We start from the raw sequence: 20525 nt of genomic DNA, 5'->3' as shown, positions 1-20525 counted from the left end.
ACTATTGCTTCTTGTCCTACATACAGACTTCTCAGGAGACAGGTAATGTGGTCCGGTATTCCCATCTCTTTAAGAATTTTCCAGTTTGTTGTCATCCATGCAAAGGCTCTAGCATAGTCAGTGAAGCAGAATAAGATGGTTTTTTGGATTCCCTTACTTCTGAGATCCAGCAGATGTTAGCAATTTGATCTCTGCTTCCTCTGCCTTTTCTAAATCCAGCATGTATATTGGAAGTTCTTGGTTCACCTACTGCTGAGGCCTAGCTTGAAGGATTTTGAGCATGACCTTGCTAGGCATGTGAAATGTGTGTGATGGTATGAGAGTTTGAACATTCTTTGGTATTGGAATGAAAAACAACATTTTCCAGTCCTGTGACCATTGTGGAGTTTTCCAGATATGCTGGCATATTGAGTGCAACATTTTAACAGCATCATTGTTTAGGATTTTTCTTTTGTTTTGGAGGCTTATTACTTTACAATATTGTATTGGTTTTGCCATACATTGACATGAATCTGCCACGGGTGTACATGTGTTCCCCATCCTGAACCCCCCTCCCACCTCCTGCCCCATACCATCCCTCTGGGTCATCCCAGTGCATCAGCCCCAAGCACCCTGTATCATGCATCAAACCTGGACTGGAGATCCGTTTCACGTATGATAATATATGTTTCAAAGCCATTCTCCCAAACCATCCCACCCTCACCCTCTCCCACAGAGTCCAACAGACTGTTCAATACATCTGTGTCTCTTTTGCTGTCTCTCATACCGGGTTATCATTACCATCTTTCTAAATTCCATATATATGTGTTAGGATACTGTATTGGTGTTTTTCTTTCTGGCTTACTCCACTCTGTATAATAGGCTCCAGTTTCATCCACCTCCTTAGAACTGATTCAAATGTATTCTTTTTAATGGCTGAGTAATATTCCATGGTGTATAGGTACCACAGCTTTCTTATCCATTCATCTGCTGATGGACATCTAGGTTGCTTCCATGTCCTGGCTATTATAAACAGTGCTGCAGTGAACATTGGGGTACACGTGTCTCTTTCAATTCTGGTTTCCTCGGTGTGTATGCCCAGCAGTGGGATTGCTGGGGCATAAGGCAGTTCTATTTCCAGTTTTTCAAGGAATCTCCACACTGTTCTCCATAGTGGCTGTACTAGTTTGCATTCCCACCAACAGTGTAAGAGGGTTCCCTTTTCTCCACACCCTCTCCAGCATTTATTGCCTGGAGAATTTTGGATCGCAGCCATTCTGACTGGCGTGAAATGCTACCTCATTGTGGTTTTGATTTGCATTTCTCTAATAATGAGTGATGTTGAGCATCTTTTCATGTGTTTGTTAGCTATCTGTATGTCTTCTTTGGAGAAATGTCTGTTTAGGTCTTTGACCCATTTTTTGATTGGGTCATTTATTTTTCTGGAATTGAGCTGCAGAAGTTGCTTGTGTATTTTTGAGATTAGTTGTTTGTCAGTTGCTTCATTTGCTATTATTTTCTCCCGTTCTGAAGGCTGTCTTTTCACCTTGCTTATAGTTTCCTTTGTTGTGCAAAAGCTTTTAATTTTAATTAGGTCCCATTTGTTTACTTTTTCTTTTATTTCCAATATTCTGGGAGGTGGGTCAGAGAGGATCCTGCTATGATTTCTGTCGGAGAGTGTTTTGCCTGTGCTTTCCTCTAGGAGTTTTTTAGTTTCTGGCCTTACATTTGGATCTTTAATCCATTTTGAGTTTATTTTTATGTATAGTGTTAGAAAGTATTCTAGTTTCATTTTTGTATTTTATATTTTTGGGTTTTTTTTTTTTTTTTTTTTTTTTTTTTTTGTATTTCCATACAAATTGTGAAATTATTTGACCTAATTCTGTGAAAAATACAGTTGGTAGCTTGGTCGGGATTGCATTGAATCTGTAGATTGCTTTGGGTAGTATACTCATTTTCACTATATTGATTCTTCCGATCCATGAACACAGTATATTTCTCCATCTGTTTGTGTCCTCTTTGATTTCTTTCACCAGTGTTTTATAGTTTTCTATATATAGGTCTTTTGTTTCTTTAGGTAGATATATTCCTAAGTGTTTTTTTCTATTTGTTGCAATGGTGAATGGAATTGTTTCCTTAATTTCTCTTTCTGTTTTCTCATTGTTAGTGTATAGGGATGCAAGGGATTTCTGTGTGTTGATTTTATATCCTGCAACTGTACTATATTCATTGATTAGCCCTAGTAATTTTCTGGTGGAGTCTTTAGGGTTTTCTATGTAGAGGATCATGTCATCTGCAAACAGTGAGAGTTTTACTTCTTCTTTTCCAATCTGGATTCCTTTTATTTCTTTTTCTGCTCTGATTGCTGTGGCAAAAACTTCCAAAACTATGTTGAATAGCAGTGGTGAGAGTGGGCACCGTTGTCTTCTTCCTGACTTTAGGGGAAATGTTTTCAATTTTTCACTATTGAGGATAATGTTTGCTATGGGTTTGTCATATATAGCTTTTATTACATTGAGGTATGTTCCTTCTATTCCTGTTTTCTGGTGGGTTTTTATCATAAATGGATGTTGAATTTTGTCAAAGGCTTTCTCTGCATCTACTGAGATAATCATATGGTTTTTATTTTTCAATTTGTTAATGTGGTGTATTACATTGATTGATTTGCGGATATTGAAGAATCCTTGCATCCCTGGGATAAAGCCCACTTGGTCATGATGTATGATCTTTTTAATATGTTGTTGGATTCTGTTTTCTAGAATTTTGTTAAGGATTTTTGCATCTATGTTCATCAGTGATATTGGCCTGTAGTTTTCTTTTTTTGTGGCATCTTTGTCAGGTTTTGGTATTAGGGTGATGGTGGCCTCATAGAATGAGTTTGGAAGTTTACCTTCCTCTGCAATTTTCTGGAAGAGTTTGAGTAGGATAGGTGTTACCTCTTCTCTACATTTTTGGTAGAATTCAGCTGTCAAGCCATCTGGACCTGGGCTTTTGTTTGCTGGAAGGTTTCTGATTACAGTTTCAATTTCCATTCTTGTGATGGGTCTTTTAAGATTCTCCATTTCTTCCTGGTTCAGTTTGGAAAGTTGTACTTTTCTAAGAATTTGTCCATTTCTTCCAAGTTGCCCATTTTATTGGCATATAGTTGCTGATAATAGTCTCTTATGATCCTTTGTATTTCTGTGTTGTCTGTTGTGATCTCTCCATTTTCATTTCTAATTGTGTTGCTGGAGAATTTGATTGGTATGTCTTTCTCTGGAACTTGTTGGCCCTTGGGTGGTGCTTGGTTTCAGTGTAGGGTGTGGAGGCGTTTGATGAGCTCCTATCAATTAATGTTCCCTGGAGTCAGAAGTCCTCTGGTGTTCTCAGGATTTGGACTTAAGCCTCCTGCCTCTGGTTTTCAGTCATATTTTTACAGTAGCCTCAAGACTTCTCCATCTATACAGCACTGATGATAAAACATCTAGGTTAATGGTGAAAAGATTCTCCACAGTGAGGGACACCTGGAGAGGTACACAGAGTTACATGGAGAAGAGAAGAGGGAGGAGGGAGATAGAGGTGACCAGGAGGAGAAGAGGGGGAATCAAAAGGGGCGAGAACAATCTAGCCAGTAATCAATTCCCTATGTGCTCTCCACAGTCTGGAACCCTCAGAGAGGTTCACGAAATTACACAAAGAAGAGAAGAGGGAGGAAGGAGACAGAGGTGGCCAGGAGGATAAAGAGGGGAATCAAAAGGAGAGAGACAGATCCAGCCAGTAATCAGTTCCCTAAGTGTTCTCCACAGCCCGGAACACACAAAGAGATTCACAGGGTTGGATAGAGAAGAGAAGGGGGAGGGAGGAGATAGAGGCGACCTGGTGGAGAAAAACGAGAGTCCAAGGTGGGAAGAGAGCAATCCAGCCAGTAATCTTGCTCCCAAGTAAAAATGGGTACTGAAGATTGGGTTCTTAAAGGTACAAAATTGATAACAAATACCAAAAGCAAAGATTAAAAATCTAGAGTAGAGGTTAGATTCTCAAAAATACAATATTAAAGAAAAGAACAAAGTCACAAAAATTATAAAATATACATATATGAAGTTTGCTTTAAAAATAGGGTCTTTTTTCTTTTTTTTTCAAAGTAATAGTAGGTTCTAACAATGAAAATGAAAGGAGTAATAGAGGAGTTAAACATTTAAAAAAAATTTTTTTAATTTAAAAAATGACTACAGTAAAAATATATCTAGGACTTTCTCTGGTGTTGTGTGGACAGTGTGGAGTCAGTTCATTTTCAGATACTTCCTTGATCTGGCTTACACTTCTCAAGATCTATAGACCCATTCCTATGTAGTCAGTGCTAACTGCAGGGTTTTAACCTATTGCAACTGTCACTTCCAAAGCAGTTCCCTCTGTTCATTTTAGCTCTGTTTGTTGGCCTCGTCAGTGTCTAATTTCCACCCTGACACAAGGGGGTGGTGGCGGTCACATTTTTTTAGGCTCACTTGTTCAGTCATGCTGTGGGGAGGGAGGAACACTGCAAACAAATACGGACTCTGTGGGGAGTGCTCCCAGTGTCTTGGCCACACTGGGTTTGTCCCTGCTCATGGTGTGTGTGCTTGACCAGTCTACACTGCTTAGGCTCTAGATTGCTGTGCCAGGAACTGCCTGAGGCCGGTCCTGTGTTGAGTACACTTCCCAGGTCAAAGCCGCTCAGATTCAGGTTCTCGGCCTGCATTTTGTGCCCTTACCTGGTCCAAGCAGCTCAGGTGACCAGGTGCTTGGCAGGCTGTGATTTTACCGCCTCCCCCGTCCCAGCCGCTCCATTTTCTGGGTGTACAACAGGCACACCTTCTCAGCTGTGCCGTATGTCCCCTCTGGGGAGCTGATCTCTGGCTGCGACCCTCCCAGCAGATGTCGGCTGTCCAGAATCCCAAGGAGTCTTGGTTAGCAATGAAGCCTGCTTGCAGTTTGGTAGATGATGCCTCTCTGGGGCCGCAATTGCCCTCTTCCAGCTCTGGCTGCCCTCGCCTATCTGTCTCCGGCGGGGGATGGGCTGGTCCACAGCCAGCTAGCTCTGCTCAGTCCTCTGTTCTGTGAGCGGGCCTGGCAGTATTTTAGCTTGGGGCTTTTCGCGGGATAGCTATCCCACAGTCTGGTTTGCTACCTCACGTTGGTTCCCTCAGATTGCCCTTGGGGCATTTAGGCCCGGTCCTTACTCTAAGCAATGCAGCCCGTGCCTCTCTGCCCAGCCCCCACTTGCTAGTGGTGGATACAGGGGACTGTGCTGCTTCTCCACTGGGAGTTGCCTTAGGTACATAATCTGTGGGTTTTAATTTTTTATTTATTTTTCCTCCCAGTTATATTGCCCTCTGAGGTTGCAAGGTGTGCCACAGATTCGCCAGTGAGAGTGTTTCCTGCTGTTTGGAAACTTCTCTCTTTTTTAAGACTCCCTTCTCGGGATGGATCTCCATCCCTCCCTCTTTTGTCTCTCTCTTCATGTTTTATATTTTTTTCCCCTACTTCCTTTCAAAGACAATGGGCTGCCTTTCTGGGTGCCTGATGGCCTCTCCCAGCATTCAGAAGTTGTTTTGTGGGATTTGCTCAGCTTTCAAAAGTTCTTTCGATGAATTTGTGGGGGAGAAACTGGTCTTCCCATCCTATTCCTCCGCCATCTTAGAGAATATCTCCATTTAGGATTTTAAATTGCTCAGCTGGAATTCCATCACCTCCACTAGCTATGTTCTTAGTACTTCTTCCTAAGGCCCACTTGACTTCACACTTCAAGATACCTTCTCTAAATGAGTCACCACACCATCGTGGTTATCCAGGTCATTAAGACCCTTTTTGTACACTTCTTCTGTTTGTTTTTGTTACCCCCTTTTCATCTCTTCTGCTTCTGTTAAGTCCTTTTGATTTGTCCTTTATTGTGCCCATCTTCGCATGAAATGTTCCCTTGGCATCTCAAATTTTCTTGAAGACATCTCTAGGCTTTCCCTTTCTGGTTTTTTCCTCTATTTTCATTGATTATCTAGGAAGCCTTTCTTACCTCTCCTTGCTATTGTTGGGAATTCTGCATTCAGATGGATAGATCTTTCCTTCTCTCCTTTGCCTTTCACGTCTCTACTTTTCTCAGCTATTTGTAAGGCCTCCTCAGAAATCATAGTGTCTTCTTGCATTTCTTTTTCTTGGGGATGGTTTTCGTCAGCACCTGCTGTAGAATGTCATGAACCTCCATCCATAGTTCTTCAGGAACTCTGTGTACCACATATAATCCCTTAAATCTATTTGTCACTTCCACTGGATAATAGAAGAGATTTTATATAGGTCATAGCTGAATGGCCTAGTGGTTTTTCCTACTTTCTTCAATTAAAGTCTAAATTTTGCAATAAGGACCTCATGATCTAAGCCACAGTCAGCTCCCGGTCTTGCTTTGGCTACAAGGAATATAGTCTGTCTGATTTCAGTATTGACCATCAGCTAATGTCCATGTGTAGAGTCTTCTCTTGTTTTGTTGGAAGAGTGTCTTTGCTATGACTACTGTGTACTCTTGACAAAACTCAAAGTAGCCTTTTCCTGCCTTCATTTTGTACTCCAAGGCTAAACTTGCCTGTTACTTCAGGAATCTCTTGACTTCCTACTTTTTCATTCCAATCCCATATGATGAAAAGGACATCTCTTTTGGTGTTAGTTCTAGAAGGTCATGTAGGTCTTCATAGAACTGTAAACCTGTGAAAAGTTTGAACATATCCTGAATAATCAACCTGACAATAAAATTGCTGGGATATCCTCATATATTCATAGAACTGATGGTCTTTAAAATAAATCTGGATCAAGAGATACAGGAAATGCAATAACAGGAGTTTTCTTACATTGTTTGTAGGAGTAAAACTGAATCCTGCCTTGAGATGTATATTTCACTATATCTCAACAGTAGATCGTTTGTCCATCTTACTACACAACCAAACCAATGTTAGTTTCAGACGGAAAATGTAGACGATAAGCCATGTAGATACAGCAAAACCTCAGAGATACACCAAGCTGTGTTCCCGACCAGGGCAATAAATTGAATATCATAATAAAGTAAATCACCCACATTTTTCATTTCCCACTTTGTATATAGTTTAATTGACACTGTCTGACATCTGCTAAGTGTGCAATAGCTTTACAACTAAATAAATAATATACAGAATTTCATTAACAACACTTTGTTTCTAAAATAAAGTAGTTTGAGCATCATCTCTGTCTTCACAAGTCAAAATCTTTTTGCTGGTGGAGGGTCTTGTCTCAGTGTCTATGTCTGCTGACTGATCGGGATGGTGGTTGCTGAAGGTTGGGGTGGGTAGGGCAATTTCTGAAAAGAAGACAACAATGAGATTTACCACATCCTTTGACTCTTCCCTTCACAGATTTCTCTGGAGCATGCAGTGCCCTTTAAGAGTGTTTTTACCCACAGTAGAAGTTCTTTGAAAATTGGAGTTAATCCTCTGCAGTCTGCTGCTGCTTTTTTCAACTAAGTTTATGTTCTATTCTAAATCCTTTGTTGTCATTTCCATAAACTTCATAAGTTCTTCAGCAAGAGCAGTTTCTGTCTCAAGAACCACTTTCTTTGCTCATCCATAAGAACGAGCCCTCCTTCATTTCCTTTATGATGCAATTGCAGCAATTCAGCCACATCTTCAGGCTCCACTTCTAATTCTAGCTTCCTTGTTATTTCCACTACATCTGCGCTTACTTTCTCCAGGGAATTCTTGAACCCCTCAAAATCATCTGTGAAGGTAGAAATCTACTTCTCCCATACTCGCATTAATGTTGATATTTCAACCTATTCCCATGATTCCTATAATCATAAATCCAATGTAAAGGAACTTCCCTGGGGGCCCAGTGGTGAGGAATCTACCTTCCAATGCAAGGAATGATGGCTTGATACTTGTTCAGAGACCTAAGATCTCACGTGTCGCCAAACAACTAAGCCCACGTGTCACAACTACTGAGCCCAGGCGACACCACTAGAGAGTCTGTGTGCTGCAGTGAAGGATCCTTCATGACCCAGCAAAGACCCCACATGCCTCAATTAAGACCAATGCAACAGAAAAAAATAAATTAGCAAATGTTTTTTTAAAAGACTATATCGTTTTTTTAAAAAATGAATTCAGTGCAGAAATCTTTCACTTGACTTTGCCTAGATCCAACAGAGGAATAACTATCTATGCAGCTATAGCCTATAATGTACTTCCTAAATACAATGAGTTGAACATCACAATTACTCCATGATCCATGTGCTTCGGAATAGATGTTGTGTTGGCAGCCAGGAAAATAACATGAATCTCATTGTACTTCTCCATCACATTCCTGGATGCTTTGTCAGTCAGCAGTGATATTTTGAAAGGAATCTTTCTTTCTGAGCAGTTGGTCTCAACACTGGACTTAAAGCACTTGGTGCCAGTGTCGTCAACAGGTACGCTGTTATCCAGGCTTCATTATTTCACTTACAGAGCACAGGCAGAACAGATTCAGCCTAATTCTAAAGGGCTTTAGAATTTTCCAAGTGGTAAGTGACCATTGACTTCCAGTAATCTGCTGCATTAGTCCTTATCAAGAGAATCAGCCTGTTCTTGGCATCTTTAAAGCCAGGCATTGACTACTCCTCTCCAGGTATCAAAGTCCTGGTGGGTGTCTTCTTCCAGTAGATGGATATTTTGTCTACACTGGAAATCTCTGATTCAGTGGAGCCACCTTCACGGATTCTCTTAGCTAAATCTTTTGGAAAACTTGCAAAAGCTTCTATATCAGGTCTAGTTACTACACTCTGCACTTTATGTTATGGAGATGGCTTCTTTCCTTAAACTTCATAAACCACCTCCTGCTGGCTTCAAATTTTTCTCCTGCAGCTTTTTCACCTCTCTCAGCCTTCATAGAAATGAAGAGTTAGGGCTTTGATCTCGATTAGGCTTTGGCTTAAGAAAATGTCATGCTGGTTGGATCTTCTATCCAAACCCATAAAACTTTCTTCATATCAACAATAAGAATGTTTTGCATTCTCAGAAAGAGACTCACAGACTTACTTAGCGAACAAACTTATAGTTGCTGGGGGTAGGATGGAGGAAAGAGATCGTTAGGGAGTATGGAAAGGTCATGTACACCCTGCTCTATTTAAATGGATTGCTGTCAAGGACCGATGGTGTTTGTGTGTGTGTGCACTCTTTCTGTGTGTGTCTAACTCTTGCTGTCTTCATGGACTGTAGCCTGCCAGCTCCTCTGTCCATGGAATTTTCCAGCCAAGAATACTGGAGTGGGTTGCTCTTTCCTTCTCCAGGGGATCTTCCCAGCACAAGGAACAAACCCACAACTCTGCTCACTGTTATGTGACTGCCCTGTCAGGATGGGAGTGTAGGGAGAATGGATACATGTATGTGTACAGGTGAGTCCTTTAGCTGTTCACCTGAAACTATCCCAACACAGTTTGTAAATCAGCTATACCCAATACAAAATAAAAAGGTTTTTAAAAATAGACTGTTTTTTAGTTGGAGTAGTTGAAGCTATTCTGGAAAAAAGATACAAAGCTATGAAAACCCCAACTGCCACTTTTGCAGAGCCCAGAGCAAAAGCAGGATGCCTCACATGCCCCCAGCACACAACAGTGAAGGGTTCAGCCAGTCACCTAAGCCACGACCCTGATTGACCCCTGGGAACACCCCTCCCCTCACCCCATAGAAGGAACCAGCTCACCCCACCACCTCAGGGAGTGAGCACGCAGGACACTGTCATTTGTTCTTGCTCCCCTCTGCTTCAGTAGGGGCCCCAATAAAGCCTGGCCTCAATTTCTTTTGATTAAGAAATTTGATTTATTTCTATTGTCTGGCCTCTGATTGATTTCTATTGGTGAAGGAGGCCAAGAGCCTGGTGTGTAACAATTTGGGAACAAGAGACACATGGGGGCTGGGAGGACAGGACTCAGGCTTGGGTGGGGCACCAACTTAGTGGGTTCAGGTGATCGATGTGTCAGGGGAAGACTCATGCATAGGCCTGGGGATAGGGCCCTGGGTTTAATCTCTGGGAAGATTTAATCACAGGGACCACGTAGCCCCAGTGGAGGAGGCTGGTGAAGAGGCAAGTGACTAACAGAGCAGGAGAAAGATGGAAGGACAGCATTAGAGTCCTGGTCAGGACAGCCAGGTGGGGGAAGACGGGCCTCTCTGGACAGGTCTGGCAACCCCCACCAGTGCATGCTTCTGGCACCCGTACACAGTCTAGACCCAGATGGGAGTGGAACCAACTGGGAGGTGATTTTAATGAGTGTTGACAGCGAGCATACTTCCAAGAACATGAAACTCCACCTGATTGCTCTTGCCAGGTCCTTGAAACTCTGCTCACATCCATTCCCACATCTATAAATAGGGAACCCAGCCTAACTCAGTGACAAGACATGAACTGGAGCACTGCCCGTGCTGAGGTGTCAGCGTGACCCTCCGAGGTCAGGGCTCCCTCACCCCTGAAGCTAGCAGAGGCCAAGAGCCCCATGATAACAGAGAGATGGAGCCCTCTGTCACAGGTGTTGACCTCTCAATGTCATTGGTAGACCCACTTCCCAAGAATTAGGAGGTCTTATCAGTCCCAACGAGTGATGGATGATCTCACTCTTCATCAGCGGATAGCCCTGAGACGTGAACGTGAGATGCTCAATGCTGCTTGGACACTGCATAAAAGTAAATCATGAGGGGGAAGAAAATGGATCACACAGGCTACAGTGTAGATCCCCTGGAGGAGAGCATTGCAGTCCACTCCTGTATTCTTGCCTAGAGAATCCCATGGAGAGAGGAGCCTGGTGGGCTTTTAAAGTCCATGGGGCACTAGGAGTCAGACATGGCTGAAGCAACTTAGCATGCACAAACACACCAGAGTAGAACAAGCAGGCGGAAGAGACCGCCAGGTGGCGCCCGCTGGCAGCACAGGCTCCCTGTCTCCACGCAGAACCTGGAAAATCGGATTTCGGCCTCAGTCCTCAAACTCTTTCTAATGAGCAGTTACTTTGGCCCACAAAAAGTCTAGGACTACTCTCGGACAGAAACTACTAGAAAATATATTGCTGATGACACTGAAGTTAGGGGCTCTCTCCAGGCCCTTTCAAGGGATCCGCAGAGTTTTCCGGTGGGGGTTGTGTTTTGGGGGAGGGGCGCGGTGCAGGGGTCAGTCTTGAGTCTTTTAAGAAAAGCAGGGCTTCCCTCGAAGCTCAGTCAGTAAAGACTGCCTGCAATGTAGGAGATCCGGCTTCGATCCCAGGGCCAGAAAGATCCCAAGGAGGAGGGCATGGCGATCCACTGAAGTACTCTCGCCCGGAGAATCCCCATGGTCAGAGGAGCCCGGCGGGCTACAGTCCTCGGGGTCGCAAGAGTCAGACACGACTGAGCGAGTAAACCACCACCGCAGGAAGACTGCAGGCAGGAATTGGGAGGAAGGTTGAGCGGCGAGAAGGACTTGGAGGAGAAAAGAGACAGTGAGAGGCGGGGTGAACAAGGAGTGAGTCAGGAGTGGGCGGCTACTGCCGGGCGTCAGCGAGGCGGGGAGGAGGCCGGGGCGGAGAATGGACTGAAAGGCGGGGCGAGCTCCCGCAAAGTCGGATCCAACCACTTGCCAGGCGGGGATGGACTGGAAGCCTGACCCCGGAGCGCGACTGGGTTTCGTGGCTCTGGTGCTACTCGTGGCTACCCGGTTCTGCACGGCGCGAGGCGGTGAGTTTGGGGATTAATCTGCGAGGAGAGGACACGGGGCCATAAGACCCGAGAGGGATGGGGTGTCCGAGGCGGTTCGGGCAACGCAGAGGCGGGGCCGCCTCCCTGCTTTTAAAGCTCCGCGCGCTCCTTTCCCGCTGGGCTCCTGCTCCCCGCCCCCACTCGCGCTTGTTGCCGTCCCCCTGCAGGGAAAAGACAAGATCTGGGTGAAAAAGGAATCCCAGCAGGAAGGGAGGGAAGGCAGGGAGACGTGAGAGCCAGGTCGGCGTCACAAAATGCTGCTGCAGCCCCCCGGGTTTCCCCGTCCGGAATTCAGAGTCACTGAAGCGGGTGCAGGAAAGCTGGCGGCCGCTTCCGAAGGACCGAACCCACGCGGTTCAGGGGAAGGCTGGGTGGAGTCTGACCAGTTGCGTTGGCCGCAGGAGAGGTGGCGGGAGATGGGCAAGGGTCTAGGTGGAGTCCGCCACTTGGGCGGAGAGTAGGGGGGGCGGGCAGTGCAGGAGGGCGGGTCTGGGAGATGGGTGGATCTGACCTAGGAAGCCTCCTTAGAGTCCTGCTTGGTTCAGTTCAGTTCAGTTCAGTTCAGTCTCTCAGTCTTGTCCCACTCCTAGCGACCCCATGAATCACAGCACGCCAGGCCTCCCAGTCCATCACCAACTCCCGGAGTTCACTCAAACTCTTGTCCGTCGAATCGGTGATGCCATCCAGCCATCTCATCCTCTGTCGTCCCCTTCTCCTCCTGCCCCAAACCCTCCAAGCATCAGGGTCTTTTCCAGTGAGTCAGCTCTTCGCATGAGGTGGCCAAAGTACTGGAGTTTCAGCTTCAGCATCAGTCCTTCCAATGAACACCCAGGACTGATCTCCTTCAGAATGGACTGGTTGGATCTCCTTGCAGTCCAAGGGACCCTCAGGAGTCTTTCCCAACACCACAGTTCAAAAGCATCAATTCTTTGGTGCTCAGCTTTCTTCACAGTCCAACTCTCACATCCATACATGACCACTGGAAATACCATAGCTTGACTAGACGGACCTTTGTTGGCAATGTAATATCTCTACTTTTCAATATGCTGTCTAGGTTGCTCATAACTTTCCTCCCAAAGAGTAAGTGTCTTTTAATTTCATGTGCTTGGTTACAACAGTATTTTTTCCATATCCCTCCCCATCCCAAGAACCTCAGGGCTTCCAACAACTTCCCATCTGTGAAGGGATCCTAAACCTGCCCTCTGTCAACTGGCACCCTATCCTCTTGCCTGAGAATTCACCCCAGCAGAAGCCTCCCAGCCTGGCCCCCAGGACATAAAGCAGGAGAGATGGGAGAAGAGTTTGCCAAAGTGTGTGACACAGGGCATGAGGGTGAGGACGGGCACCCCCACTTCTACCCTTCGGTCCCACATTCATATTCCCTGAGACTATGGAGACAGTGGCCTATTATAGCTATTATTTAAGACAGGCGTTGGAGAACCTTTTCTTCAAAAGATAGAGAGTAAATCTGTTGGTCTCCACAGGCCATTTGGTGTCTGTGTGGACTATACATCTCCACATTTGTGCTACAAGACCAGGCAAAGAGGACCTGAAAAACCAAAAGAACCATGTGACTGCCCTGGGTCACAAAACAGTAACAGATGACTCCTCCCCTAGGGACTAGTGCAAGGTATTCCTTAGCTGCCTGTTAGTGAACCAAAAATTTGCTCTGTCCTACCTTGTAGGTTCTGGGTGGTGTGATTGTGAAAGGAGTGTGGGTCCAGCAGATATGGGCTACTGTCCCCTGACCCCCTCTGCTCTAGAATGGCTTCCTTGGTCCATGGAGATATAGGGGACACTGCATGAAGCCTCAGGCATGAGCAGAGAATAGTGTGTGCATGCTAAGTCGCTTCAGTCATGTCCAACTCATTATGATCCTATGGACTATAGCCCACGAGGGTCCTCTGTCCAAGAGATTCTCCAGGCAAGAACACTGGAGTGGGTTGCCATGCTCTCCTCCATGGGATCTTCTCTCACTCAGGGATAGATCCCACATCTACTCCAGCTCCTACATTACAGATGGATTCCTTACTGCTGAGCCATGGGGGCAGGCCCTGGAGAATAGTGGTCCTACAACAATTCTGATGTCAGGCCTAAGCCACCTGCTGCTCTCTCTTATTTGTTACCTCTGGCCCTTCTTATGCCAAACCACAATATCACTTTAATCCTATGATGGTTGGTCTATGTGAACTAATGATTAGGGGTTGATGAGCCCAGATCATGATGGACAACACTGACATTTCATGACCAGAGGCTTCACCTCCACCGGCCCCCAGGACCATACCAGGAGCCACATTTAAATGGTGTCGTATTCCCCATTGCAATTCGCATGGCCTTGCTTCAGGACATAAAGGGTCTGTGTTGTGAACCTCCAAGTAAAATGCCACAGACGGCACATGGCACCTTTCTGACCACAGATCCCTCTGACATCACAGGTTCTGCTGGGTCATCTGCCCAGGAAGCAGGTCATTATTCACCACTCATCTGTGACTGCTTTTGTGCTAGGACAGCAGTTGTAACAGAAAACTATGGTCTGCAGAGCCTGAAATATGTCATATGTACAATTATAGAAGTCTATGGGCCACACTGCAAATTTAATGGAAATAGGATAGGGATAACACTCCTGAACCCTGGAAAGGTTGTAGGTTGTTAGTCATTTTCTCCAGGATACGATATTGTTTACACATACTATTGGGGGATGAAGGTCAATGTCAGAAGTGTGAACTTGGAAATCGCTTCTATGGTAGCCCTCACAGCACGATTATTTACTAACTGTGAAGATTTCTCATTCATACTGCAAATGCAATGGATGTGAAATGAGCACTATGAGGACCAGTGAATGGGTGACACTCCTGTGGGCAGCACGTGGGACAGGTGTGTACTCCTTACCACAGATCTCAGGCACCACAGTAATAACAGGCGGGCCGTGATGAAGTTTCAGACTGCTGGACACGATGACAGTCCCACTCTAGGTCCTTATGAATGTGGGGTGGCTTCTCTGCCAAGTGTACACTTACCCAGTCAGTGACCGTGTGGCTTCCAAAGGCCAGAAGGACTTCTGCACTTGCTGTGGTGATAGGAGGCCCCTCCTTGCTGAAGCCTGGCATCTCTGTCTCTAGTAGTGGATTCTAAATATAAGACCTGACTCAGTGCTGGATACTGCACAAAGGACCCAGACATTTTGTTGCGATGTCTGCACTCAGCCTCCTGAACATCCAGCCTTGTGTTTGTCTCTGTTTTTTTATATAATTTTTCCTTTCAGTCATGTGGTTTTTAACAGGGCTCACTGCTCTTCCGTTTGCCTTTAGGATAGCCCTGTGCTATGAGCCAGCGTGGTACTCTCTGCAGTGAGTCCTGGCTACAGTGGGGCTCTCTGGTCACTTTGGCTGCTGCATCTGCTTTGTTTCTGACATAGAGCACTCCACCTGGCATCGGCTCTTTCCCCTTCTCCTTCCTCAGTCCTGCTGGAAGTGCACAGGAACACCAATCCCACCACCGTCCCTGACCTTCAGCAAAAGTCACCCTTGAGCTGTTGGAGATGCTTCTCATCCATTCTTTCCTCTCGGGCGCCATAGAGCCTGGTGGACTGCACACTTTCCTGCCCTTTCATACCGTGTCCACCCTGGCACATTCACTTCTCTGAGCCTTGGATCCCCTCCTCTACCAGCTGCCTCGGAAGTTCTGGATTTTCTCTTTGATGCCATGTGGGCCAGGCCTTCTCCAGGATTCCAAGACCCATCAACGTGGTAGATCAGCAGCATCTCCCTGGCCTTGCTAAATCCTGTGAATTCTCCTTTCTGCAGCTTTGGGTTCTGTGTTGGCCTTATGAGCAGAGTAGAGATAATGTTATGTGGTTTCTCCACTTGCTCAGCTTGTAGGTGGTGTTGGGGGGCAGGGGTGCCTTCCTGCTCCACCAACCCAGCCCGGAAGCTTTCCTCTGCTCTCACATAAGTGGGGGAGGAGGTAATGGGTCTTCTCCAAAACCTGCCCTCACCTGCATTTTCCTTCACAGACACTCACTCTCTTTCCTACAACTTCACTGTCGATCCTCACCCCAGTCCTGGAGAGCCGTGGTGTGTGGTTCAAGGCCAGATCGTTGGGAATTTTTTTCTCTCCTATGACTGTGGTGGCACCAAGAGCCAATCCACAAGCCCATTGGGAGAGGAGGTGAAAACTACACACACTTGGGAAACACAGACAGAAACACTGACAGACATCGGGGACTTCCTCAAGGGGCGATTGCCTGACATTACACCGGAGAAACACTCGGCCAGAGGTGAGTTCAATTCAGTTCAGTTCAGTCGCTCAGTCGTGTCCCACTCTTTGCAACCCCATGGACTGAAGCACTCCAGGCTTCCCTGCCCTTCACCAACTCCCAGAGGTTGCTCAAACTCATGTCCATCAAGTCAAACTCATGTCCATCGAGTCCAGGGGTGAGTTAGGAAGTCCAAATACTGAAGGGGCTGCATCCATTGTTTATGGGTAAAAATTTCAATTGGGTATTGGTCCTTCCCTAGTAGTCCACTGGAAGGAGCAGGCCTTGGAGGAGAGAACAGGGCCAGATGACCTGGGCCCAGGGGAAGTGGACCACGGTGAGGCAAAGAATTTGTCAAGTCCAAGGCTGAGCTCTTTCTTTTCCTTGGTGGAGTCAGGCCCTCTGACCGTGCAGGTCAAGATGACGTGCCAGTGTGAAGAGGATGGACACATCAGTGGATCTTGGCAATTCAGCTTCAATGGAGAAATGTGCCTCCGCTTTGATTCGGAAAATGGACACTGGACAGAGGTTCATTCTGGAGGAAGGCAGATGAAAGAGAAGTGGGAGAAGGACAAAGCTGTGACTGACTTCTTCAAGAACGTCTCCATGGGAGACTGTCAGACCTGGCTTCAGGATCTTACAGTGTGCTGGGAGAAAATGTTGAAGACCTCAGGTAAGTGAGACGAGTATAAGGAAGTGGTAGTCCACTCTAGGTGATATGGACCCAATGTCTGTGTGTGCATGTGTGTGTCTGTGTGTGTCTGTGTGTATGTGTGTTTTGGCAAAGTGATCCATCTAAAGTGAGCTGTTCCTGAAACATGGATGGACCTAGAGAGTGTCATACTGAGTGATCTAAGTCAGAAAGAGAAGGAGAAATATCATAAGACATGCCTTATATGTGGAATCTAAAAAGAAATAGTACAAAAAAACTTAGAAAACAGAAAGAGACTCACAGACTTAGAAAACAAGCTTATGGTTACCTGGGGGAAGGCACAGTTAGGGACTCTGGGAAGTTCATGTACACGCTGCTATGTGTAAAATGGATAACCAACAAGCTCCTACTTTATAGCACATGGAACTCTACTCAGTGTTATGTGCCAGCCTGGATGGGAGAGGGGTTTAGGGGAGAAGGGGTACATGTGTATCTATGGCTGAATCCCTTCACTATTCACCTGAAACTATCATAGCACTGTTAATGGCTGTACCCCAATTAACAATGTTTTTGGAGTGAATAAAAATAAAATAAAAGAATGTAAAAAAATAAATTTAAAAAGTGAGTAGCTCCTGGGAGAATAATGATCCGGGATGCTCCGTCATCCTCGTTCCCTTTCCACCTCCTGACGTCCTTTCCTCACAGCACAGGCATTTGGACGACTGAACATGGATTTTTGCTGATCCAAATCCTGTAGACATCTTTTTTATTTCTGGGATTTATTTCTCACTGTACCGTCATTCCAGAATCTTCTTTTAAATGTCACCAATTCTACTTCGGAAAGCTGTCAATACCACCTCTGCTGTCAGCTCCTGAGGACTCCATCCTCAGGTCACCTTCTCTGATGTCACAGCAGGACTGAGTGGCTGTGTTGGAAACCTTGCTCCCCCATTAGCTGTCAGAGCCCTGTAAGGACTGGGCTCCTCCCTTCCCCCATCTCGCCTGAGGATCTATCACAGGGGCCTCCATGTGATGGGTACAAGCAGTCTGCACCCATCTAGGGGTACCTAGGGTACCTGAATTCTAGGGGTACCTGAATCAGGGGGGCTGAGGAGGCATCTGCCGAGTTTGGGGTCTGGACAAAGGATTCACTGTTACTCTCCTTGCAGCATCACCGACCACAGTCCACCGTACAGTGCAGTCTACAGCCCCAAACAGCAATCACATAACCAAGATCATCCTTGGAGTTCTCGCCGGTTTCATCATAATAAGCATCGTAGCCTGGATCATTCACAAGAACAGGTACTGAAGGCAGGGGCACAGGGCCTGGCGTGAGGTCAGGGAAGGTGACTCCCAGCCAACCCCTCCCCTCACTGAACCTCCTCACCTTGGAAATGAGCTGGGGGATAAGACCCCATAACATCTGAGAGAAGAACTCGACAAGCTCAGCCCTGAGTTCTGAGAGGTCCCCGCTGTCAGGTGACATTGTGAAAAGGGAGGGGCCTTCACTAGGCTGAGGGCCTATTGATGCTTAAAGGGTTCAGCCAAGTCCCCTGACTGAGCACAGACTGCTGGCTGGCAGGGCCCCGGTAGGTGGTGTGAGAACAGCAGGCACTCAGGGCGAGGGCAGGACTCACAGGGGCTGAGAGCAGCATGGAGGCTCCGCATGATGTGTCAGGGGGGAGGGGATCCACCCAGGGGGCCAAGATGAGAGGGGCCCAGCTGTCATCCCAGGAGGAAGGGGTGGGAAGGCCTTTGCAGACCCAACTGCAAAGGCCTGTTCTCACAGGAAGTGGCCTGGGTCAAGCAGGCAAGGCAGGAGCCCCACAGCAGAGACTGTGGGAAGGGCTGAGGCCAGGCCTGTGCTCCTGGAGCAGCAATAGTTCTGACTCAGCCTGTGGCCTGCAGGTCACTAGCCTTCTGGGGACCCAGAGCCTCCATCACTGAGTGGCCCTGCCTTCAGCAGAGGTGCCTGGGAATGGTGGGCCTGAGCTGGGGTAGAGGTGCCCAGCTGGGCGGGACCAGGAAGAGATGGGGGGCAGGGACCCTGGTCCTGAGAGCTGTGTGTGCTGCTCAGAGGCTGGAGAGGAGTGAAGGAAGGAGGTTTGCCTGCAGCCCCCCAAGGCTGTCAGGAAGCAAAGCCCCTCCTCCAGGGACCTGCTCCCTGGTCTTTTAGGCCCCACTCGGGGAGAATCCAGACCTGAGTAAAGGGAGCAGATTGATTCCTCACTGGCTCCAGTCCTGAGCCTGAGCAGGGGCTGTCAGGGCCTGGGCTGACTCTGTGATGCAGGAAGGAAGGAGGAGGTGACAAGAAGCTGCTGGGCCTGGGGTGGGGGTGGGGATGGAGGACATAGGAGCCCCTCAGTGAGGGCGGGGCTGGAGGGGGGCTGGGGAGGGGCAGCCCCAGGAAAGTGACAGGAGTTCCTCAGCCTCCTGGACCAATACCTCTTTCTTTTCTGCAGGAGACGGTGCTCCCAGGAAGCCCCTGACAGGTGCTGTGTTGGCCTCAGGACTCAGTCTTTGCTTGGCTCCTTTTGTTCTCCTGCTGTTCATCTTAGAGCCAAGAGATCAGACCTTAGGAGTCCCAAGTCTGTCTACCAGTTATGCTGACACAGTGGCTGCACCATCTGCGTCTCCTGTCGCATCTGATGAGCATCCTCCTCAACATCTTTATTTTTCTCAAATCTCCATTCCCACTTCCTCTTGGTGTTGAGTGATGCAGTCTCTGCACTGGTACTTTCAACTACTTGAACAAGAGATCACCACAAACATAACACTTTCAATCTTCTAGTTTTTGGAAAATTAGACTTTTCCCTGCATCGTGACCTTATTCTTAAAAATGATGATATTGCTGGAGAAATACATCTGCTATTACAGGACTCAGCGTTTTTTTTTTTTTCTATATCCAGAGAAACAACTTCATTATATTTTCAAAGGAATACAATTTTACATTGACTGGTTCCCTTCATAACTGGTGCTGAGTCGTGTTTGACTCTTTGTGACCCCATAGACTGTAGGCCACCAGGCTCCTCTGTCCATGGGATTTCCCAAGCAAGAATACTGGAGTGGATTGCTATTTCCTTCTCCAGGGGATCTTCCTGATCCAGGGATTGAACTCATGTCGCCTGTGTCTCCTGTTCCTCATTCGTGGGCAGGCTGATTCTTTACCACAAGTGCCACCTGGGAAGCCTTTATAGAGATTCTTAAGTCAACATCTCTATATTGCAGAAAAGTTGAGTACTTCATGCCTGTTTTCTAATCCAGGAGAAAAGTTATGGTATGTCCCCATTCCTCTACATTATGGGATTAAATAAAACCAGTGATAATGCTTTATTTCTTGTGGAAACAGAGAATTTAAGGATCATTCCTAAAGTAACATGCAGTCCAGCTGTGAAGTGATCCTTAAATTCTCTGGATTTTTTAGTGTATATTTCACCATATCCCAACAGTAGGTCATGTGTTCACCCTACTATGCAGCCATCCGTGTGTTAGTTCCAGGCTGGAAAACACAGACTAAAAGCCATGTAGATAGAGGCCAACCTCAGAGATACTGTGGGCTGGGTTCCAGACCAGGGCAATAAAGTAAATGTCACAATAAAGGGAATCACACGAATTTTTTCATTTCCACTGCACATAATACTGTGTTGACATGGAAGTCTGTTAAGTGTGCAATACCTTTATGTCTAAATAAACAATGTACAGACCTTAATACACAACACTTTGTTTCTAAAACAAAATATGTTGAGCATCATCTGAGCCTCCAGGGATTCACTGTGTTTTTGCTGGTGGAGGGTCCTGTCTCAGTGTCTGTGGCTGCTGACTAATCAGGGTGGTGGTTGCTGAGGGTTTTGGTGGGTAGCGCAATTTCTGAAAATAAGACAGCAATGAAATTTGCCACATCAATTGACTCTTC

At 46.4% G+C, this 20525-nt stretch overlaps 1 protein-coding gene across 1 annotated transcript; it reads left to right on the top strand.

Moving 5' to 3' along the window:
* The first annotated feature begins 11554 nt into the window (after positions 1–11554).
* Positions 11555–19572, top strand: LOC129619469 (UL16-binding protein 3-like). The gene is made up of 5 exons (XM_055534702.1): positions 11555–11684; positions 15718–15981; positions 16358–16633; positions 17782–17914; positions 19075–19572. The coding sequence occupies exons 1-5, from the start codon at positions 11597–11599 to the stop codon at positions 19220–19222; spliced, it is 909 nt and encodes a 302-aa protein (XP_055390677.1). The 5' UTR covers positions 11555–11596; the 3' UTR covers positions 19223–19572.
* Positions 19573–20525: the final 953 nt, after the last annotated feature.

This window comes from Bubalus kerabau, chromosome 9 (genome assembly GCF_029407905.1).
Source record: "Bubalus kerabau isolate K-KA32 ecotype Philippines breed swamp buffalo chromosome 9, PCC_UOA_SB_1v2, whole genome shotgun sequence".
Lineage (NCBI taxonomy): Eukaryota > Metazoa > Chordata > Mammalia > Artiodactyla > Bovidae > Bubalus > Bubalus kerabau.
This window is presented reverse-complemented; position numbering and strand designations above follow the sequence as displayed.